The 24,533-nt window shown below is 38.6% G+C and overlaps 1 protein-coding gene across 2 annotated transcripts in view; it reads left to right on the forward strand.

Annotated features, from left to right (window-relative positions):
* Window positions 1-24,533, forward strand: part of ADAMTSL1 (ADAMTS like 1) — a 449,261-nt gene that overhangs the window by 349,072 nt on the left and 75,656 nt on the right. For both annotated transcript variants that reach the window (XM_080372870.1, XM_080372871.1), the window contains 5 exons: window positions 4,422-4,472; window positions 6,800-7,004; window positions 8,230-8,377; window positions 12,318-12,402; window positions 23,563-23,864. In XM_080372870.1, coding sequence (XP_080228996.1) covers window positions 4,422-4,472; window positions 6,800-7,004; window positions 8,230-8,377; window positions 12,318-12,402; window positions 23,563-23,864 — 791 coding nt within the window. The remainder of the gene's footprint in view (window positions 1-4,421; window positions 4,473-6,799; window positions 7,005-8,229; window positions 8,378-12,317; window positions 12,403-23,562; window positions 23,865-24,533) is intronic.

Below are 24,533 nucleotides of genomic sequence, written 5' to 3' on the forward strand. Positions count from 1 at the left end.
TCCTCTGCATTTCTGAGTAGGCTATTTAAGTGTCCACGGACATGCCACTTGAAAATGTCTAGTGAGAAATTGGCTTTTACCAATCCCTAAAGTACTAAGACAGTATAAAAGGTTATATAAATACAAACTACATGGTAGTTCTTCAGGTTCCACAGTGATAGAGCATAATGTGGTAAGATGATCATAATACTATCTTTATCTCAGAATTAAGCATGGTGGGCCAGAAACCAGAAATGTAACTAACTCATACTGGTAGTATAACTGAGAGTTAAAATACTCGCTACCTGCAAATGCAAGCATTCAAAAGCCAATATTGCCTGTACCTGTGGTGTTACTGTGTGTGTTGTCTACTCCAGCTCTGAATGGAAACAGTGAGTTTTAAAGAGTAACACATGGGAAACGTTAACAGATACCATCTATTTGAGGGCCTTGACACCTGTATCTGAGGGCAGAAAGGACTCTTGTAGCTCAAGGTGATAATGTCTCAGTGTGGCATCTTCACAGAGCACTGTGACAGGAGGGTGCAGTATCACACACTGCCTTGGTGTCAGGATTTGTAGTGTTAAAGTGGAGACTTTTTCACAAGCCTGACATCCGTCCAATGAAAATCATGGCTCTCAGGGAGATGTTGATTCAGATACTAAAATCTTACTTATGTGATGAACTTAAGTATTTCCTTACATTTAATGAATGAATTAGCTGTCCATAGCCAACTTAGGCTGCTCCAACATTTTATTATTATTTGTGAATTACTATTAATACTTTTGACATACTTTGGACCATTGCTTAGACGGCATAATCCCTGACACGCAAATCATTTATTTACTCTCAAGTCCTATAGATTTCAGTGAAGGCTTATGGCCACCCAGGATTGCAGGCACCCTGCAGCTGCAGCCCTGTGGGTAGGAAACCTCCAGGAAAACAGAGCCTACAGCAGAACTGAAGGCTGTGAACCCGAGACGTCCAAGTGTCCTGCAGAGGCCGGGCACTGGACAGCAGGGTGTGGGAACACTGGCACAGGAGCCGCAGGTGCCCCTACCCACTCCATCCTCCACTTGTCATGTCCATGCAGGGGCAGACCACCCTGAGGCATCTTGATGGGAGAGTCCTTTCTCTCTGCTGGCTCTTCTCCCAGCTCTAGCCCCTGTGCCTTTGCTTGGCTCAGCAGGTGGCTGACCTGAGAGCCATGGGCATGCAGGAGAGGGAGGTGGGAAGAGCTGGCACCTCATCAGAGAGTCATCAGGAGAAAGGCGTTCATGCCTGTCATTTGTGCTAAGGGGGTGACTTGAGGACAAAAGGGAGCTACCAGGGAAGATAACACCAAACGTGACTTTCAAGGACTGTGGCTGCGGGCACCTATTGCAGGAAAAAGCTGAACATTTGCGGAGATGGCAGACCTGGGTGCAGCACACCCACCTCTGGCATGTGCAGCTCCCGCTCCAGCTGGACGTGTGCCTTGGAAGAGTGACTGTGCTGAAGCTGCCAGCACTCAGGAATAAAACAATTCAAATGTATATGACACAACTTGTTGGTCCGAAAGGCATGGGAGATTTCAGACATATGAGACACAACAGCTTTTCAAAATAATTTGCTTTGTGCTCCTGATCCTGCCAAAGCAGGTTTGCTCTAGGTGTTGCATGAATGAGTCCTGTTAGCCAGAAATCTCAGCGTAGTGGAGGAATTATTATTATTATTTGCTCTGTTCATTTAGCTTGCCATCACCTTTGCATTGTCTGAGTAATGTATAATGAATAAAGCCCGTAAACTAGATCTCATCTATCTCTTCATAGAGTATGATGGACTGATAGATTCATAGACTTTAAACCACTTTGTCCAGTCAAAAAGCACAGGATTCACCGAAGTAATCCCTAAAATGTTTTTTAAATCGTTCAGTTAGGCTTGGTTTTGTGGGGTTTTTTGTGGAACACACACGCAAAAACCACACAAGACTAGCTAGGAAAGATGCAGTAGGTATTACCAGTACAACAACCATCTGCTGTTCTGTTGTATCTTCAAGCTGATTTTTAAAGTGATATATTAAGCCATTGTTTATTACTGCAGGGGACTTTTTCTGTTGCTGAGAATCATTTTCTTGCAGTAACAGAATGAGAGCCTTTGGCAGCCTCTCACATATGCACAAGGACAGTGTCAGTAATTCTATGGACCTCTGTTACAGCATTTACAGAATTGCAATTTATGTATGCAAAATTCTTTGAGGGTCAAACCTTTCCAATGACAATATTAATCTAGTGTTTTGTAAATGTTATTTAATCTTCATAATGGTGTTTGAATGTGGTACAGTTATTTCCATTGGAATGGCTTTGGATATTATGTGTTCTAATGCATGTAGACCTGGATTATGCATACAGATCATGTTTATTAGAAAGAAAACATTTCTTACTGCAATGAGTGAGAAATGTTTTGAAAACTATTTCTTCCTTAGGCAGTAGGTGCTTTTATAGTATAATTATTTCATTTCTGAACTTGGTATATTAATCTTTTTTCCAACCACTCCTCAGCAAGCTGATGAGCTGGAAAGTGCAAAATGCTTCAGCGTAGAACCTCAGCAGCAGTGGTAGAAAAGTCAGGAAAGCAGCAGAGATTCCCAAAAGCATGAGCAAAACATCAGAAAAAATCTTCTTCCATCTTCTTAAAATACTAATACACAATTTCACAACTTCTCCAGGCTTCTACCCACCAAGCTAAGTCTGAAAAGACTTGTTCATTGGCCATATTCAAAATGACCCGTTAGACTTTTACAAAGTTTTCCAATGCCAGAACTGCCTCTCCTAGATTTTTGGGTTTTTGTGGAGACGGGCAGCTCTCCGAAGATGCAAATATGCACAGGCATGCAGAGGGCTCCTGTGACTGCAGAGACTGCTCATCTTAGAGGCAGCTGTCTAGTTCCCATCACAAGCTCTCAGAGCTCCAGTGTCTTCCCATGCTTTAGCTGGAAAATTCCAGCACTCTGACCTGGCTCTGACTCCTCGCTGTGAAAACACAATGGGATCCATTCTCCTATCGTGGAAAAGTATGCACATAAAAAGCCTGTTGACTGAAAGAATAGACCCCTTCAGCTTTAGCATGACAAGACTCCTTTGAATGCTTACAGCATTTTTCAGTGAACTCTGTTGAGTAAGGAGAATACTTTCTCCCTTCCCCCTCCTTTGCTCCTTCCCCCTTGCAGAAATCCATAGCAGCACACCTAGCACCTCTCATCTGTATAAGGCTCTCAAAAACAACTTTATTCTTTTCTGTCAGCTTCCTCTCCAAAACTTGGGTAGGGACATGCTTTTTATTTTAATGTATTTGGCATTCACTCTTCAATGGTTCTGCCCACCTGCCCCATCCAAGTCATCTGTGGCATAGTGGCTTTGATGAAACTGATAGATTGGGTGCTCTGGAATCATATGGCTGATAATTGGGAGACAACATGACAGCATGGTTTGACTTACTCTGAGTCAGAATCTCTAAAAAGTGCAGACAAAAGATGAAATTCCAGACTAGCAATTCAGTGAGACCCTATAGTTGCCAACAAGGGAAGTGACATTCATTTCACACATAACTGGCATGATGATTGTTCAGATAATTACTAATATTGCCCTCTATAACCTTTACATATTATATTATTTAGATACTATACCAGTAACACTACAGCAAACCAAGGCAACCAGTCATGACATCACCAAAACCAAACAACGAAAAAACCAATTAAACAAAGTGACATATTACTCTTCTCTCCAGCTCCTTCTTTCTTCCAGAAAAAAAAAAAAAAACAAACAAACAAACAAACAAAAAACAAATAAAGAAGCAGGTTCTGAAGATGAATTAATTTGGACTGATTTAAGGTGGAAAGACAAGAATCGCAGTTTTGAATTCTTGCACTGGGTTTCCTCAAATTTCTAATTCTGACCCCTGTAAAACCAGATGTTTTATCCAAAGGGCAGAAACAACCATATAATAGCTCAAAAAAGAGGGGTTGATGTAGAGATGTCTGAAGTAGATAGAAGTTTCCCTGTTGTCTTCAGTGACTTTGGATCCAAGCTCCAAGAAAGTACGAAGTGTAGAATTTTTTTTATGGCAAATAGAACTTCAGAAATCTAAATAAAGTTTGGACAACTCATTTGTATTACTTGTGGTAATAGATTGCTTCTTAGTAAAACAGTAATATATTCATAAGAATAAAGTAGTAATCAGTGTTTTATTCTTCGAGCAACTCAGAAACAGTAGGATGGGAACATAAGTTTTGTTTCAAATGTAATAGCAACTTAGCTAAAATATCTTTTGTGGGGTTTTTTTGTTGGTTTGTTTGTTTGTTTGTTTTTAATATTGTGTAAAAAAAATGTATAATGTAATCATTTAGTGTTTATTTTATTATGTGTACCTTCTACTCAGAGGGTTGGCATTATTGTTCCTAACAGTGATGGATACAAGCAGATCATGCCCTATGACCTCTACCATCCCCTTCCTCGGTATGTAAAACAATCAACCAGATATTAGGATTAACAAATGTATTTACTTCTTTTTTCCTTTTCTCTGCATGTCTAGCTGAAGCAGCAATGCAGACTTATTAAGTGTGCAGTCCCTTTCTTTCTCTCTTTCCTCACCCCCACCCCAACTCCCTTTTCCTCTCATAACTTTCCTTTTTCTTCCTTTTACTCAGCTCTGAACAGCACTATAAACTGTGGCTTTGTAATGAACATGAGACTTTCTCGCTCTCTCCTGCAGTGCCACTTCTTGCATGCTTATAAATTCTGAAATGTTGGGTTTAGGCAGTATTAGTGATGTGTTCTGATCCTGCAAACCCGTGCTAATGTCTACTTTAGGGGCATTAATCCATAGGGTTTCTAAGAAATCAGAGATCAGGGACAGGAGTAGGATCAAGGCCTGATTTGTATTATTAACTAACTCACAATTTAAATGTCTTTAATGTAAGACCTGAGATTCTTATGGAAATAATCACATAAGTAATTGCTCTTAAAGCAATGAATAAGACTGATGCTGATTAAAATATTTGGTGGCTGAAGGATAATAACATTTCAGTTTTGAAATACCACCTGGACATGCAATAGTATTATTATGTGTTTCCTTCTTCATTAATTTCATGTAGTATGAAGTCATAAAAAAAAAAAACCTAGGCAACTTGTTTTCATGCTGATGAGGAGACAACCTCCCTCAAATCATGGTAAGGCCTAATACAGAGAGCTTTCAGCATCAGTGCGCAGGCGCCATGCGTTCATGTTCAACAGAGTCTCCAGCCAAATTGTGGACCCCCTGAAACTGTGAGTGAGAAGACGAGGAGGTGAACAGCTTACGTGCCAGGCATTGTGGCTGCCATTCATGTTGACACCCTTTATCTGTGTCATTTGGGTTAGGCTTTTCCTAGCTAAGTGCTTATGGTTATGTACACCCAGCCATTTTCACCAAATATATCTGAGATACACTTATTAACTACATCACTGCTTCTAATTCCTTCTTTCTGGAAAACACTTTTCTCTGTTCTTTATTTTTAAAAAAACACCACATACATACCTCCTAACCTCAAAAATTAAAACTCTGTTAGTAGGGAATATGGAAGGCAGAACATTAATATGGGGTTTAACACTCTAGCTTTTAATAAAACAGATTTTATTTCAATTGTGTACAAAAGACATGTACATTGACAAAAGACAGAGAACAATTTATATCAGAGGATGATTCAGCAGTACTTGCCAGTAGAGGGACTGTACTTAATGAAAAAGTATCCTGAACTCACAGAAGCTTTTTTACTGCTGAAGAAAATCCAGGATAAAGGATCAAAATGCCCTGAGGTAATTGGCTTTCAGTAACACTGAAAGCAAAAACAAAAGGACATTTGCCTTCTGGGGGGAAAAAAAAAAAAAAAAAAAAAAACAAACAAAAACAAAAACAGAAACAAAGTGAAATGTTTCCAGTGAGGTAGAACTTTTATACCACAGGATTACACAGGAATAGCCTCACTGGGTCATGACAGTGGTCCTGGATCCTGTGACAATGTGACAATGTCTTGGATATAAGAGAGGAAATACCAGACTTATTTTATGTGGCCAGCCATGTACACGTAGAAGACGATACATATATTATTGTATATGCATCACCGTAAAAAAAGGATTATTCTCATAAGTATGCATAGCTTTTCAGCATACACCTTGTTCTCTGGATTTATCATTACATTCTCAATTGGCATCTGTAGAGAAAAGATGGTTTCTCAGTTCCTCTCACTGCCTCAACTGTAAGGAAACAAGGCCCATATCGATTATCCATCAGAGGCCACGTATCCTATCAGTATAGTCACGCTTTCTTTTTGGTAATTTCCTTCAATCTTTTTTTAACTCAACTCAATTGTTTCACTGGAAAGAAACACTGCTGCTTCCCTGCACGTTCATGCAAAAGGAACATCAGCTTCAGAGCATGCTGAGCTTCCAGTGATTAGTGACAAAGATTCTTTGGAAAATGACAAATTGTGAAAACATGATAATCTCATCACTTATGAAAAAAGGAATTAAGTTAAAAGAATTGAGTTTCTGTGGCTATAGTCACTGGGTTAGTAGGAGAGTGATTTCATATTATTAATCAGTGACTTAAAGACAGCAGCCATGAGAGTGCTTTGCTGTTATGACTCTTTATGAAAATATGTATAGGATTAATTTTTAATTACATTAATCAGGGAAATAACCCACTTGCAGATAGCAGTTTATGCATTTGGGGGGGTGGGGCTGGGGGACACAGGGTTTCCTTTTTCTGATGCCTCTCTGTTTTGGGGTTGGGTTTTTTTCCCCAGATGGGAAAGTACACCCTGGACGGCCTGTTCCTCATCCTGTGGAGGGGGCATTCAAAGCCGCAGTGTCTCATGTGTGGAAGAAGACATTCAGGGGCATATCAGCCCTGTGGAAGAATGGAAGTGCATGTACACTCCAAAGATGCCTGTTGTCCAGCCTTGCAATGTATTTGACTGCCCAAAGTGGCTTGCTCAGGAATGGTCTCCGGTAATCAGCTTAGCTTTGTTGGTTTTGTATTTACCACACTAGAAACATAAATTATAGTTTAGTGAGCTTGTGGAAGTAAACATTCCCTACTTACTTTCCTTATTATCATGACCTCTGTTTTTAATTTTGCTGTTTATCTAACTGCAAAGTAAATACTCAGGAATAATGTATTAGTAAGATTGACATGATTAAGGAGAACAATGGAAAAATAAATCAGATCTGTATTGTTAATTAGTGACCTTCTACTAACAATAGACTGGGAACATAAACAAAATGCACAAAAAAAAAGTAAGCATGTAATGGCACATCTTTATTACAAGTTTTCAGCCATATATTGAATAGCATGAATTGCTGAGAGGCTTCCAGAAATACATGAAGCCATAAATGACTCTGCTCTTTGATGCTTGTTGTTGTCTGTTCCTCACTCACCTCTCCTTCTGTATGAAAGTAAATCTCTTTGACATATCAGTTTACAAAAGAAGAAAAGTACTTTGATTTTGCACATAAAGATCTAATTGGAATGTGGTTTCTCACCACCCCACTTTCTCAACAAGTAAAATGGGGTTTAGAAGCCAAGCTATCTCACCCACAGGTGAGGTGTTCTTGAGTCATTGCAAAGTGTTTAGTGATTTCCAGATGAAAGCTGCTATCCAAGAGCAAAGTAATATTGGTAGTGTCCATAGCCCTTCCCACTGGTTAGTAGTTTTGATCCTCTCCTGTGCAACCAGAACTAAATTTCTGAAACAATCTGTACAGGGGCAAAAATTGATGTACCTTACCAAAAATAAATTTTAAAAGACACTTAAGAAATTGTCTGAGGAAAGAAAGCCCAAATAGTTTCCCATTCTGTTTGTTGCTATGTTCCAAAATAGTTGAGTGTCACCCCTGTTAACCCTTAAGCCCCAGTACTTTGTCCAAGCAAAGCCAAGTGGTTCCAGATGAAACTAACAGGGTGTTACTGAGGGACAGATGGCCACAAGCCAAGTATCCAACACTGTGAGAGTGACACTGCAAGAGAAATCCAGCAGCAAAATGTCCAAACCAAGTAAATGAGAAAAAGGGAAAAATTGCAGTCAATTTTATACCACATCTGTAACTACCAAATGTTATGAATAATTTATGTTCAGAGTTGGGTGTTTCTGCATCATGTATCACTCTGTTAAGTACACATACTGCTATTGAATATTCCCCTTACCACTCTTGTGACATTTTTTTTTCCCTCCAGTGCACTGTGACCTGCGGACAAGGACTCAGATACCGTGTGGTCCTTTGCATTGATCACAGGGGGATGCATACAGGAGGCTGTAGTCCTAAAACAAAGCCACACATAAAAGAAGAATGCATTGTACCCACTCCTTGCTACAAACCCAAAGGTAATGAGGCAGAAGGGTTTTCATACATTTTTTGGATGTCTTTGCTGCTGAGCAGTTTTGTTTTGTTGCTGGTAGCACTGATTCCACCTGCAGTGAGTTGTGTTTGCTCCTTTAAGGCCTGCCATTTCTATTCCAGTCTGCCTGCTAGCAACTTGGAGTGAATGCTGGCCCCTTCCTCTTTCTTACAAGTTCTCTGGTTTCCACTGTTAATTTGTGGTCCAGCAGACCAAGCAATATAAATGTAAATTTGACCATAAGCATAAGAAGGTTTGACCTCACTGATTGGTCTGGGCTAGATTTCCCCTGTATTTTTAAAGGCATTAAATATATAAATAATATTTATGATAGATAAATGTAACCATAATTTTAAATTGCCTGTTCATAACTTGGAGCTTGAAATAGGTCAGAAGTAAGCATTGTATATCCCAACATGAAATTCCTTTTACTAGCAGGGCTGCAAAATTTGGCAGACTGTTAAACTTGAAGCATCTTATAGCAAGGAGTACTTACAACCTGTATAGAAATGTTGCTGGACTTGGGCCTCAGACAGAGAGTAATACTGGGGCAAATCCCCCACCTTTTGTTGAGAGAAAGACAAAATATTTCTGCAGCTGTTTGGAGGTTGTTATGGGGTGGGAATGTAAAAAAAAAAAAAAAAGTCCTGGAGAATGGATTGAATTAATGGACAGTAGCCAGGTGCAGCAGACACAGGTATCTGACTGTTTCCACGGGTGTATGAGCATGCATGTGTTTGTGCATGTATACAGATCTATCGATAAAACCTCTGTGTCTGTATGCTGACTAACTTATGGAAACTTCCGGGCTACAGAGATGCAGGTGAACTGAATTTCCATAAACTGGACCTAAATCTGCCCATAAAAATAAATCAATTCCTTTTAAAAAATGAATTGCTACCCTGATCCATATTAAAAGCACTTATATGAAGCCCTGTGAAATGTGACCTATGACATCATGCTGAACCAAGATGGAACATTGAAATTTGGAATTTTAATTTCTGCACTCAGTGGCCGATGATGGACGCATTTGCCAAGTTTCAAAATTCCAGTTTATCTGGACTATGAGAATTCACTGTGCCTGCCAGCCACCAAAGTGGTGAAACCCAGACACAGGGCCTCTGGGGAGCAATGAGTATGTTTGCACTGTATTTTGCTGGCCGACATGAGCTCACTCCATTCACCTTCCAAGATGAAAAAAAAGGCTCTGTGACTGTGTTAGCATGACTCTGAGCCACATACAGAGATTGAGAGGGTTTGGACTCAGTCAATCAGCTGGTTTTATGGAACTTTACCTGCTTATGGTGTTCAGAGGACAGGTAAAGCAAGATCCTGTCTGCCTGCAGCATACAGCATAAGCAAAATGCAGTAAGATACCAAAAAATCAGGTGCTGCAAACCATGCACATCTTGCTTTTGCGTAGGGGACCTAAGAAGGGTGCAAGACCAGCTAGGAAAACTTGGCATTTGTCAAGAAGTCTCTTCCAATGGAATTTGTCTGAAAACAAAGTCAATTGCTGTTTGCTGGAAGCCCACCCTTTTAACAGAGTGGCATCTTTACCCTGGGTAAACTCTTATGCTGCCCTTTGAAGTAAAATCATGAGTGATTTCTGATTACAGGCAGTTCTTTCTTTCTTCCATTTTTTTTTCCCATGGGATGAGAAGTCCTATGTGAAGTGTATTGTTTTGCTTGTGTTTAATCTTACTTCTCATCTTGGTTCTGCAACACTCCCACAGTTCTCTCTCCATAACGCAAGTGGTAATGGTTGAAGACCCATATACCTGAAGGCTGAATCATGCTTTCAGAAGAGAGTTGGACCAGATGATATCCAGAGGTCTCTTCCAAATCAAATTGGAAAAGTGCTGGACTTTTGTCCTTTTTATTTCACAAATCTAGTTAGAAATTTAGAACAGAAAGGGTACCAAAGTACCTCTCCTCTATTGAATTTTTTTAATCTTAGCCTGCTTTGCCATCTGGAGCTGGATTAACACAAAGCAGAAAAACAATCTTCCGAGCTAACTGAAGCAGCAAGACAAAAGATGTGGAATTCCTTCTTCTTTTAACACACTGTGTTAAACAGAAATAGAATTCAAATAGTTTATGTAATTTATTTTGGTTTAGTTTATTTAAGCACTGAGGCACTTTATTTTACACCAATAATGGGGAAAAATAGGGTATCCCTGGATTAAGCAATGATTTTCAGTTTTAATAATGAAAGTTTATTCATCTAATAGAACTTTGTAACATAGAATTTAATTGCTTTTACCGAAATTGTTTTATAAAAGGAGAGACTTTACTTTAATCTGCAAAGGTAAAAAATCCTTCTTAGATTACATTAGGAGTACTTTTTATTCATTTTTTTTTTGCCATAGCACAGTGTACAGCATCAACATTTCTAACCCTGTAACAAATTTTACAGTGTAGATGGTAGTTAAGTACATCTTTAAAAAAGAAGGCATAACAGGCAATGATACACAAGAGCTTTTGCATTTTACAAGTATTTGCATCTAAGCAAAAAAGCACAGAAGTAAGATCTGGCTTTCCAAAACCCATAAAACAAGCTGCAGAACATAGAAATAGAAATAACTCCTACATATTTTGGATAAAAAATGTGGTAAAATACAGATTAAACTAAGAACTGTGCTGGCAAATATTCATCCTTAAATAGCACTAATAAATATGTTAGAGTAGGAGCTTGGCAAGATATTTCTAAGAGAAAGACATAGTAACTCTGTTACTGTCCTTTTTTTCCTGAGTTAATAACTTGCTCCAAGGAAATTTGCTTGACTAAAGTTGCAGTAGCTGTGAAATCAAGTTGTAAGTTGTTGTTCCTCTATGATACAGCTGACAGATGGGAAATTTTGTGTGCATATCTGAAAGGTTCACTGTTGTGCACAGCAAAGTCACAGAAAATACCCAACTATTCTGAACAATATTAATCTGCTCCCACTGGCAAGTAAAAATCCATGCATTATATAAACCCGAAAGGCTTAGGTGACTTGTGAGTGGCAAATAGGTCTGGCCCTGGTTCTCCTCAGTGGTCTGAGTCTCACTCCCTTTTATTTGTGTTTTTTCCCCTGATCCTAGCACAGAACATTTTGTTGAAATGCAGAGCTCCTTCTCAAATTATAGTGCCAAAATTGCTCTTTCTTTATACCCCATTAGAGCTAAAAGAGCTTCACCACCTTCAGCTCAAATATTCCACTTTGACACTGCATGAAAGCAGAGCTTGGCTCATGGAGCAGCATGGCCGGGCGCTGTGCAGAGCAGACCAGCTCGTTACACTGCACACATATCCTGCATGGGAAGAAAAGCAGCTCTACTGTTTTCCATCAGAAATGACAGGAAAAGTATCAATCTCATTTTTTTAAATCCACATAGCTGATGAATTGATAAAGTTGAAAAGTATAGCTGGTCCATTTTATTACAGTTTCTCTGTCTGTGATATTGCTCATCAAATCAAGATTTTCTTCCTTCTTGTGATTTATCAAAAACAAGCTTAATTTGTCTTCTGAAGTTCTAAAATTTAAGTGTTAACACAGGAATTTTATAAATTTTGCCTTTTCAGTGTCAGTGGAGGCTCATTAGACTTGCAAGACTCCCTCCAAAAAATACTTTCCAAAGTGTCTACTTTTACAGCCCAGTTGTATAATCTGAAAAGGACTGAATTTGCCTTTCTAGCTTTAGAGCACCATAGCCCTTCTAGCTGCAACAGTGAACTATCTGGTCATATAACCTTGTAAGCCTTATAGTCCAGGTGATGGAGTTCCTTTATCTCTCTCCTTTCTTTCTCTTTCTTCTTTGTGCTCCATGTGGATGAAGGCACATCTGCATCACACGTGTGCTTGGTGAGAGAGGGGAGACTGGCACACATAGCAGCATTACTGCATGTTTCCTATTTTCATGTGCTTGTATTTGTTTCGTAGAGAAACTTCCCATGGAAGCAAAGTTGCCATGGTATAAGCAGGCTCAAGAGCTGGAGGAAGGAGCAGTGGTTTCTGAAGAACCTTCGTAAGTCTTAAAAATTTGCTTACAAAAGGTTCTTACGATGTGGGGATATGGGGCTTGCACTGAACTAAGACAGTCTCTTGAAAATGTATTTGGGTTTTTTTTAGGGTATAAAGGCTAAATAAACCAAACCCTGTGGAAATCAACAGGCTTAAGGCTGTGTCACTTTTAGGTATGAAGAGACAGAATTCAAGAGGGCAAATGCAGATTTCATTTGAACAAATATACATATGTTTTATTTAAGATCATTTACAATAATATTATAGTAAGAGTCTGCCTACGTATGTAGTTGTGTGTTCCCCACTACCACTGTATCTCCACAGCTTAGCGCCTTTGTTTACCCTCACAATACCCCTGTGAAGTAAGAAGTAAAATACAGGCAGCCAGTGCTGATTCCCTCTCACCTCTCTGCCCAGCAAGAGTACAGTAGCAGCAGAAAAATGAATTAACTTTAGCAGAAAATAAGCTAGAAACTTCAGCCTATGGTTTGGATTGCCTTATCATCACTTTACCACATCATTTCAGGGACTTCCCCCTCCCTGCATTTCTAGTCACTTCATGACAGTCTTTGCCCAGCCATGCTTGCAAGATCAATCTTAGTCAGCACCTTGTACCCCATTAGTAGCTCCTCCTCCTGCTGCACAACCTCTTGGTTGGCAGGTTGGCCTATGTACATACATTGGCAATCCTCTCAAATTAGGGCTGCCTGAAATGACGGGAACTGTACATTTTCCTCCTAAATACATAAAATTATATCGTGTCCCATAACTGTAACTTTTAGGTTTTTTCTTTTCCTATTCATTTGTGTTCTGTTTTGTGAAAAAGTTACCATGGAGTTAGGAAGAGGTGGAGGGTGTAAAATAGCTACAGGTGATGCTGAAGGAAAATAATATTACTTTATTATTATACTATTATTAAAAAAAAAGAAGCTGGAAAAGAACACTTCCACTTAGGGTTAATAACTGCCTTTTTAGTGTATCAGTAAATAAATCTGACTGTATGAATCTGACTTGGTGTAGCCAAGTTCTTCACACAGTGCCATTGAAAATGCAGTTTAGCAGTTTCTGTATGTGCTCCATTTCATTAATAGTAGGACTACAGAAAAAGTTAGAAAAATTAGGTGGTTTAAAAAAAATCCCCAGAATTTCATTCAGGGTTGAGTTTTATTGTCATTTATGGATAATTAATCTTCCTTATCCCAATAAAACTGCAATGATAAAGAAGCTTCAGTAAAACTGGCATACTGTATAAACCTTTAGCCATGAGGCCAAGAAAATAAAAATACTGTTATGATTGTATTTTAGATTTTTTATTCTAGAACTGTGATAAATGCATGCTATAATTGTAACCTCTGTACAGACGCTCCTTGTGGCTGAGCACGTGACATTTTTTCTGCAACGACAGCTGTGTTAGTTTGAAAAACATTACTTGTTATGCAATATAATTTCAGTTTTGACATGGTTAACCTGGATTGAAGTTATGTGAAACTGGAAAATTGAAATACAGCTAGAGACCTACATAATAAAGCCCTCAAGATAAAAATTATTTTAATCCAGCTGCCATATGTGTACATAAATATATACATATATACACATACATGTATACACACACACGTATATACACATATTGGAATGCTCATATTCATATGTATATATATTAGGAGTAGCTATTGCATGTAATATAATGAGATCTTTAGCTGTTCCAGTATCATAGAATTTGTAGGTTGATTCATTCAGTCAGAGTCTAGAAAATTCAATATTTGTGAACATAATCATTTTTCATTTGTAAAGTGTACTCTATTTTCTTGTGACATTTTATGATTATACTAAACAACTTAGCTAAATGTGCATTTAGCAAACTGTAAATAAGCCCTGTAAGCATACATTAAAAAAGATGTATTATCGGGAAGTTTATCATTTCATATCTAGAATAATTTTTACACTATGAATTTTTTTGATAGATTTTGTTAACAGTATTGACAGTGCTGTAGAAAAAGCATGTAGTAATATATTTATGATTATATGTAACTTTAAATATCAATAAGAAGGAGTTTCTAGAGAATAGGCATAACCTGCAGGGAAAGATGAAGAGGCTTTTGTTTATCATGACGTGCATTTTAATAAAATATTCTGGAAAACCTTACGGGTATATTACTTGTGATGTTAAAAGACATCTTGAGAGATATAAAGGGAAAGGGGTTTAAGAACTTTAGAATATTTTAAGTGCAGTTATGACAACTCCTTGCTTTACAGTTCACTGCTTTGCTGCAATAAAGGCCCTGTTCTGCAAAAACATCCTAACATTTTTACCCCATCTCATGCAACATTTCAGTGATGCCAGTCAGATACTAGCATACCAACACAATGGGGCACAGTACAGGCTAGACTCATGCTGCCATGGGGTGATATTTTGTACATGGGTTTTTTTCCCTGCAAAGCACAGCTCTAGGAGCATGTATAATCTTTCTTTTTGGCTGATGAGAAATCAACATGACAATCAATTAAATTAAAGTATAGGGTTTTATATGTGTTGACTAACAGCTAAAATAAAGGGCGCAAAGCCAGGACCTTCCTGCAGACTTCCCCAAAACTCAGCAATATCCATGCCTTGTGTTTCATTTGGAATGGTTTTAAGTCATAAGGCATGAGACAGAGAGACCAAATAAAAACTTAGAAAACTTGTGCTGAAAGGGACATCCATGCAATCCACATTTGTAAACTGTAGCAGTCATCTGCATACTGTTCCAGAATATCTCATCTGTTGGCAGCAACCTTGAGCAGTTGAACCTCCACATAAAATTGGTTTTGGTGCCTCACTATTAATAGTGTTTTTCATTAATGTCTGACTTTAAACAGCTATTTTTTAGGTCCTGGTTATTAGTTTGAAAAACTGTATGTAATGACATAAAGAAGGAGACAAAACATTTAGAACTCACCAAGATACAATCAACAATCAACTTTCACGCCAGTTTTATAGCATCGTTTGCCTTCATTCAGCTGTGCAGGATTTCAAATACACCAGATATTGGAAAAGCAAGGTGTATTACATGATAATGCATGTTTTGGCCTGTGTTTCTGCAGCTATGCAGAGACACAATGTAATGCCTCATGGCCTACCGTGCTGACAGATGTCAGGCTATCACCCACATGTTTTGGCTGATGAATGATCAGTCTGGAGTGTAGGTGCACGCTAATTTGAGGTTTGGAATGGTCGAGAGTTTTTGAATGTTGGATCAAAAACTAGCTGGTGTAAGACAGTGTGTGATGTGGCCAGCTATTCTGCTGACTATGAATTTGAGTAATTAGAACACGGCCACTAATTTCTTACTGTCTCAAGCCTAAGTGTGTTGTGGTGTATCACTTTGCTGCAAATATTTTCAGATAACATACCGGGGGTTGCAAAAAAAAACATTGTGATTGCTTGTTTCACCTCCTCAGCAATCCATTTATTTGATTCAGCAGAGCAGAGCTGGCTGAGCAAGGTTTGAGGGTGGGCGTGGAGCTGGGCAGCCAGGATGGGATGTCTTTGAGACCCTACTCCACTCAGCAGGAGCGATGGGCAGAGGAGCGCCAATGTGGAGGGAAAGGGGAGCAGCTGCAGAGCAGGAGGAGTAGCAGAAGGCTTTCAGTGACACAGTAAGCCAGATACTGAAAAGGCAGCATTGTGTGTTCACAAGGGTGTTTTCTTGAAGCTGGAGTAATGGAAGTTTACTCAGACAACCTATGCTTATGTGATTTTCCTATTCACTCTATATTGGTGCAATAATTACTAATTACCTGACTGCACTTGGGCAGATGTCAGTAAGGACTTTTTTTTCTTTTCCTACACTTAATCTGAGGCTCTTCCCAAGCTTTCTTATGCCACCAAGTCACAGGCCCTGTTCTTTTTTACAGACAGGGTCATTCTTTGGAGCCAGCAGACCATTCTTCCCATACCACTATCACCCTTTCTTCCTTATCATTCTTTAGGCAGAGAAAACAAACCCCATCTATAAGCAGCTTTATTGTCCTTCTCAAGATGTATTTTTGCTTGGAAGTTGAAAAGCTAAAGCTGAACATTTTCAGCATATTTTTTCTATGCATTGAGTTGTCATATTTGTGAATCTCTGTATTGCTGTCTTGTGCATTTTGTGACTTTCTATTGAATGAGTTTTGTTACAAAATTGCATACCATGAATTATAAAGTTACTTTTTTTTTTTTACATTGTCCTTCCACCTGTAATTTGTGACCACTCTCTAACATATGCTGCTAGAGCAGCTGCTAGAGCAGCAGATGCCTTATTTTTATTCTATCCATGTGTAGTGCCTTTCATTATTTATTTCTTCAGGAATTTCTAAAGGAAGCAAGTCTTACCGTTTAATTTTGTCTGTATATGTCTATCTGTCAGTTGCCTTCCTCTTCTCTTAGTAATGTCAGAATTTATTCCTATTAACTGAATCTGACAGAGGTATAAAGTTGTCACGGAGAATTTTACCCCTCTGTCAAATTTGGTTGATGTTCACCAGGAAATTTCAGTGGTAGTGTTTTCCACATGTTCTACTGAACAAAATGACTAGGTAGAAAACTGACACCTTACAATTCCCCAGCTGAAGGCAAGGTTTTTGAAGGAGTTCAATCCTTAAAGAGATACCAGAGAATCCACTTGGGCAATCAGCCTTCAAATATAAATCCATGTTAAATTGGTCTTCATCAGTTCTGCTGCTCAAAGAATTAATCATAACCAGCTCAGCCACTTGAAGGCTAGAGGGAATAGTTATGTTTGTGTTGTCTGACCTGTTGCACCCCTAGATGGGGTCAATTAAATATAAATTGCTGACAGAACTACTATGAAATACTCTAGGTTGCTAAGAAAGTATTGTAATCTTTCTTAGGACAAAGGTTTAAGGTGAGAAGTCCTGTGTTGTTGTACGTGTATGTTCTCCTGTTGTTTTCCATCTCTGAAGTGACCATTCACCAGGCCTTAGAAATATGTTATCTGAGAGAGGAGCCACAGTATCTTTCTGTCTGACTTCTTTCACTGGAGCTTATTACACCAGCACATCATGACAGCCAGAGTCAGAAAGAGCAGCAGTCAGGATTAAAAAATCATGGTTTTTTCTATGTATAGTGTGATTGGTTTGGGGGGTTGTAGAGAGTTGTTTAAAAGATTTCTGTCTCTAACTCTTGAAAAATACTTTTGTGTGTTAACACCATACCCAGCTTTTAACATACTGCCATAAATAATGCTGGTGCTAGCCATAAAAAGGGGGAGAGGAGGGGGAAGAAGGAAAACAATAATATCTGGATGCCAGATGGCACCATCATAGTGATGGGGCTGGTTCAGTAAAAAACAGGAGGAAATTCCTGACATGCATTGGTGTGGGAGACAGAGCCCTCAGGGAACTGGACATGGACAGGGAGGCCAGTGTGGCAGTCACCCAGTGTCTCCTTCTTACTTTTCAGTAGTTATTTATGTTTCCAAAGACATATAAGCTCTTTTATTTTGGTTTTCCCTTTTAAATATTTTCCATCGTGATGTTTGTACCTGATTCACAGGTTAATAAGTAATTTTAGAACTTCCTATAAATGTTTTGCTTTTAAAATAAAGCATGTTATGATTATTGCATTGCCAAAAACAATAGTGAATGCAGACAGAGATACTACCAACTGCTATGTTGTTGCTTCTCCACTTCAGTGTCATGCAGTAAAAAGGAAGATGGAATTTTAGGGAAAGCTCTTCATATCAAGATCCAATGGTGAAAATGTTAAACTATGTATGTGCTCGGTCATAGGGAAGATCAACAGTGCAGCAGCATAACATTAGGTAATAATTTCTATCTGTTCATTCAAGGAGCAACTTAAGACAGTCACCAATACTTAAGATTTATGTGTATTATCTATACAAAGCAGAAGTAATTATCTTTCCCTGGGGAGAAAAACAGCAGTGAATTTATGGAGAACACGAACAGTATAGAATGATTTGACACAAGGCTGAAGGAAAAGGTCATATTCAAACTGAAGAGAAACTATAGAGGGACAATTGGTAATCACTCAGGTTGGAATTGGACCTATGCATCTGGCTCTGGTGCCATTACTCCTACAGATGGAGCCCTGAGATTTTGTTAATGAGTGATCATGACCTCTGTTACACTTCTCTGAACAATGGCACCAGCAGTTACCCAGTATTGTGTGTGAGTATCCTGTGGTGCTACCCACACCTGAAAACCTATGGAAAGGTGGCTTCTTCTGGAGAAAAAGGACAGGTTTGCATTTCAGGTCAAGACACAGAGTCTGGAAGTCTGAGCTCAGTTCCGAGTATTATCACAGAGAATTTCTAAGTCTTTGAACAAGCCACTGAGCATTTTATTTCAGCAATAATATCTGATTTCAGATGCCTTAATAGATAAGTCTCTGTGCCTTCAAACACTCAGTCTTACTGCTACATGCAGTTCACAAAACCTCAGACTTTATCTGAACCATGGATTTATCCAATGATGGATTTTTTTTTAAAAAAAGCATTAAGTAATAGAAATTAATAAACAAAAATACATTATTAAGTAGCCATGAAGAAAATAATCTCTTTTTCTCTGTAGTTTAGAGGACATCAGTCTGTAAACACTTTTTTTTCTTCATAAGGTACATTGTAGTAACCCAAGTCCTAGACAGAGGAGGCAGTGGCTATCTACATCAAGTGTTCTGGAGATCTTCACAAAACTTAGCAGGGTGCTCCAAGGGGGTCAGCTTGAACCTACTACGCTCTGCTGTGGAAGGTCTCCCATTGTTGAGCATTGACTCTGTCTTTGTGTTTCTCTTATTCTTACTTCCCCAGTTACATATATGTTACTATATGGAAGGGAATACACACCAGTCCTTAGCTGTGCTCAGAGACTGAAGGATAAAATATCATTATCCCAACAGTAAATACTGCCATTGTCATCGCTGTTCTCAAATTTTGATATCATTTTTGCTGTCTTTATATACAAGTGATATATAGCACATTGTAGTTTAGAAATGCTGGATTTTAAAATACATTCCCTTTATATTATTTAAAGAAAGGAAGTGTTTTTTTCAAACACTAGACACACTGTTGACTGAAAGAGAAATTTTCATGTATGGATGTAACTAATAATATATACAAGTGCAAATAGTCTTTTCAGCATTGAGTTGGGCAAGGGGTGTCTACCCAGTGTTCATTTATGGATGAAATTCTGTGGACAGCTGCAGTTCACTTGTACTTGCAGGTACATTGGATGTGCAGTGTGAAGGCTGGACTGCTGTGCATTTCATAGTTTGAGCAATATTTTTTATTAAGGGCTTTATATATAAACTTGGTAAGTTGGTTTGGCTGTCATTTTAAAATTTCCTTAAAATATATTTTCAGTGATTGCAATACACTACAAAAGCAATGAGCCAAAACCAGCTCACACCTGAATGACTCCTGCAGAGGTCCATCAATGTCAGTGGCAACACATTTCTTTTCCTCTGTTCCTAGAACACATTCCTACAGTGTAGGCTAATATGCACATGAAAAATGGTGCAACAATAGTCCCTTCAGCTGAACACAATCTTGTGCAAACTGTGAAACCTCAACTGCTAACAGAAACCACTGAAAGATGCAATGTCTCTTGTAAATCACTCTTTTGTGAGGGTGTTCATCTAATGGGAAAAGGTTGCTGGTCCATCACCATAAAAGTTCCCACAGGGCAAAGAAAAAGAATAAGCATTTGTGTACAGACACCATTCACTTTTCAACCAGTTTTCTTTGGAGAGTTTTCCACCTTTCGTTCCAACGCTTTTCCTTTTCCAGCTTCAGACCACTGCTGCCCATGGAGATGCCCTCTTGGTGCAGGGTGACAGGCAGAGCAACTCTTCAGCTGTCCCACAGCTGGGTGCTGTAAAGCAGTCAGTGATCCAGCAGTTGAGCAGCAGCAGACACGGCTAAGTCAGTCATAGCAAAGCAAGGCCATGATTTTCCATCTTTCCAGCCTTCACTTCTCCACTTTATAGTGATCTCTTCAAAATAGGAGTAAAAGACTCTTCTTTAAAATATTCATCAGAGCTCTCAGAACACACTGCTGTATTTTTCCTCTGGGGAAGAAGCATTGTCATGTCTGCTGGGCAGGGGAATAGATGAACTCTGAGGCAATGACATAATGTTAATCACCGAGAAATGTGCTAAGAGCTATGAACCCATGTAACCTCTTTGAGGCAAGCGGCAACTTTTTAACTTACATTTGTAGAGTTCTTAGCACAATTACATTCTGGCTGACAACTACTACTACCACATTAGTAGAACTAGTTACTATCTTTTTCTTATTTATTAGGGCTGTTATTACGGGGACTATTGTTACAGTGGGATTTAATTAAGCAACATGCAGTGACAACTGAAACACCTCCATCATTTCCTGTTTTCTAAAAAACTGGCTTCTCAGTACATCTATTCCACCACTTCCATTTTCAAAGAAGACTCAGATGTTAGCATACAGAAAATCATGATGCTGTACAGCGGCTAGTACAATATACGCAGAACGAATAACTTTAAACCCATGGAACTGACTGCTTATTACACATACTTTTTGTGTTTTGTACTCACCATTTGGCAACATTTATCATTAATGACCACACAAAGATATTTGAAAGCCTTTGTAATTTCCTGGGTTTAGGATGATGGAAGATTCAGAACCATTGTATATTTATATTATACGTTCACATTACATACATGTTCAGTATCTGATGACAAGTTCTAAAGGGAGATTTTGTTTGCAGGGTTTTCTTGGGTTTTCCCCTGCATTTTCCAGTTTTCAACTCCTTTGATTCTACCAATTGCCTCTTTAGCAGCCAACAGTTATATTAGAATTAATTTACGCTTCCAAATTTATCACTTAAAATGTAGAAATTGGACCTAGATAGATGAATAAAATATAATTTCCTGAAGGTATTCCAGTGTTTTCATTATGAGTTGCTGACTAGGGTAAAATAGAATAACCTGTGGCATTTATAGATCAAGCCTTATTTCAAAAAGGATCTAGTCTGCCTTAATAGTGCTCTTACTTCCCGTTTGTGTCCTCTCTCTTTTGTTCATGTGTTTCTACGTGTGATATACATCATGTGTAAATATTCTGAGTATATGAAGTACCTCTGTTTTCCTAAAAGAATAATTTTAGTACCTGGCAAAGTATCATCCCTTTTGGTTTGGAATACAGCAGCTCTTCAACAAAGCAAAGGTACACAACTACTCATAGTGTTAAAAAATATAAGGAAGACAATTTCTGATGAAGACCAGTGCCTTTTCTTTTTGTAACCTGATTAGGATTTCTGGCTCTTAGTCTGTCAGGTCAAGAAGCTATACATTTAAACTAATCAAAATATTGAAGTGTCAATGGCTGACATAGACTGTTTAATCTCTGACAGGAGATTTTCCACATCAAAATAGTATTATAGAAGTCGCACAGTCTTAGAAAAAACAATTTGAGTGGCCCAGCTGTACTGTTAAAGACTATAATCCTTTCAAATTGAAGGTTATCAACTTTGAAACAAGACCATTATTTTAAGATAAAATGTCTCAGAGTAGTGAAATGAAATTACTTTGCATCATTAGTTTCTCAAAGGCTTTGCTCCAGAAAGAAAAATTGTGGTCTTTGTAGCAGCATTATAAACAGTTTCAAATGTTCTAATAATATATATAATCCATTTCTTTCCTTTCTATTACCTCCTGTGTATATTGCTAGAAGTAGATATTGGATTTATAATAAGACATTATAAACACCCACAAAATGTGGGTCAAGCACACTTTCTGCTCTAGAAGACTATGCTGTTCCAGTCAGGAACCTTGCTGAGTTTGAAGGTGCTGACAGATCCCAGACAATTACTGTTAATGGGAAAGTGTTGTCAATAGGGATTGTTCCTGTGAGCTTCTTAAAGGATTGCTCTTCTGTTCTAGCCCTCCTAGTGTATCTACAACCACTGTCTTAGAATTTGCTCATGGCAGAAATTTTGGCAGAATGGCTAATATAGAAGACAAGACAATCAGACAAAGCTATCTGAATCACCCTGTAACCCTGATTCATTACTGCAGTGCCTATGACCTGGAATCATTATTGCAGTGCTTTAATACCACCAATGTGAGGTATCTCAGCATAAAGTAATGCAGGTCATGGCGTACTTTGGAACCATTGTTTCCAGAAAGATTTAGGAATCAGCAGAGATCAAGATGAGCTCAGCAAAACAAGGTCTGTTACATTTAAACGAGGTGGTAATGGTGTGGTATGAAACTGAAAGTGACCCTTCTACTTGATGTTATTTTAATTAAAATGTTAGGCCAATTTCCTAACACTGATTTTTTTAAGATGTTGAAAAAGTGGCAACAACACAGGAAAATTAAGAAAATATTCTATTGTTGAGGAAAAGAAGGAAAAACTGGAATTCAGTCCATTTTGCTTATTTTAATCATGACTGCAAGGTCCTTCTATGAAAGTATGTATGGACTTTCAGAGGCAAAAATTTGGAGCATGTAAATGTTCCTAATAGATGAGACAACAGCAACAGCCAGAGGAATACAGAATAAAATGGAATGCTGCTTTTTTAATGGGAAGGGGAATTAAATGTGCTAGGACAAAAAAATAAAAGCAGCTAAAGAGATGGTGGGTTCAGCATGTATTTTATAGCTTCAAATTAAGGCTTAAAAATTATTACTGCAATACAGGAACAATGAAATTATTTTCCATGTAATGCTGCAACTAGCTGATAACAGAAGCCTGTTCAATACTTAATAGTATTGAACTTATAAGTCTAGTAAATATTGTTACTTAATAGACATAATTGTGATATCAACTAAGGCAAAGGTGATCTACATTGAATACTAGAAAAAAGTAGTTAGGGGGATCATGATGCACGTTGGGAGATTGCAGGATGCCTCGCATTGAGACATTTCAGGATCAAAGCAGGTGCTTTAAGCATGTTTCTTTCTTCCTGGATGTAAGGAGACACTACACACGAGTACTTGAGAGACCTTCCAATGTTGCCATTGAGTTGTCCACAATATGTTAAGGCTTTTATGTGTATTTCATAATAGTCTTATGGTGAGGTGAAGCATTTGGCTCTCATTAAACAGAATTTAGCCTGGACAGGACTATACTTGCCTGGTTGGTTGTGGACATAAATTTTCTTGCTCTTTTTCTCTCACAGGTTTATTCCTGAGGCTTGGTCCAGCTGTAGTGTCACCTGTGGAGTGGGCAGTCAGGTGCGGCTTGTGAAATGTCAAGTGCTCCTCTCTTTCTCTCAGTCTGTGGCTGACTTGCCCATCGACGAATGTGAAGGTCCCAAACCTGTGTCTCAGAGAGCCTGTTACAGTGGCCCCTGCAGTGGGGAGGTGACTGAGTATACCCCAGAGGAAAGTGACCTGCTGTATGGTAGCTTGCAGGAGTTTGATGAGCTCTATGACTGGGAATACGAGGGCTTTACGGAATGTTCAGAGTCCTGTGGTGGAGGTAAGTGCATAATGTTTCTATGATGGATTTGATTTCCCTCTTCAAGTGCGTGCTTTGCAGTTGACACCCACAGATGTGCTGCTTTGCTACAGTTATTTAGAATTATAGAATCATTTAGGTTAGGAAAGACCTTTAAGATCATTGAGACCAACTGTAAGATCATTCAGTCCAACTGTATTTGAAAAGGTATGACTGAAAACAGTGGGGAAAAAAGCATGTGCACAACATGTTTTTGCTCAGGACTTTCAGGCTCCATGAGCAGGCTGTCACCAAGAGTGATCCAGTGTATCACAGGTCTCTTTCCTTGTATCAGCTGATCACTCAGAAGGCACTACACAAAAAAGACGAATGTTAAAGTGGTCTGGTGTACAGACTAAGAATCATGTGTCATTTTTAGTTTTTATCTCTCCATCTGTACTGTGCAAGTACAAACATGTGGAATAAATCGTCCACCCATAGCAGATGCACTGAATTATCAATATTGTAAGGGCTCAGCTGGTTCCCCAACTGCTACCACTAAGTGACATCAGCTCCAATTCCAGGGCAAAAGAAAACATATGGTAAAAAAGCCCTAATAGTGTGATTGTCTGAAGCTAGCAAGCTTGGCACTTGGAGTTGCTCAAAGTTAATCATGGTCTCAGCTTCCCCATGTCACAGACTATTAATGCA

This window comes from Falco punctatus, assembly GCF_963210335.1.
Source record: "Falco punctatus genome assembly, chromosome: Z".
Lineage (NCBI taxonomy): Eukaryota > Metazoa > Chordata > Aves > Falconiformes > Falconidae > Falco > Falco punctatus.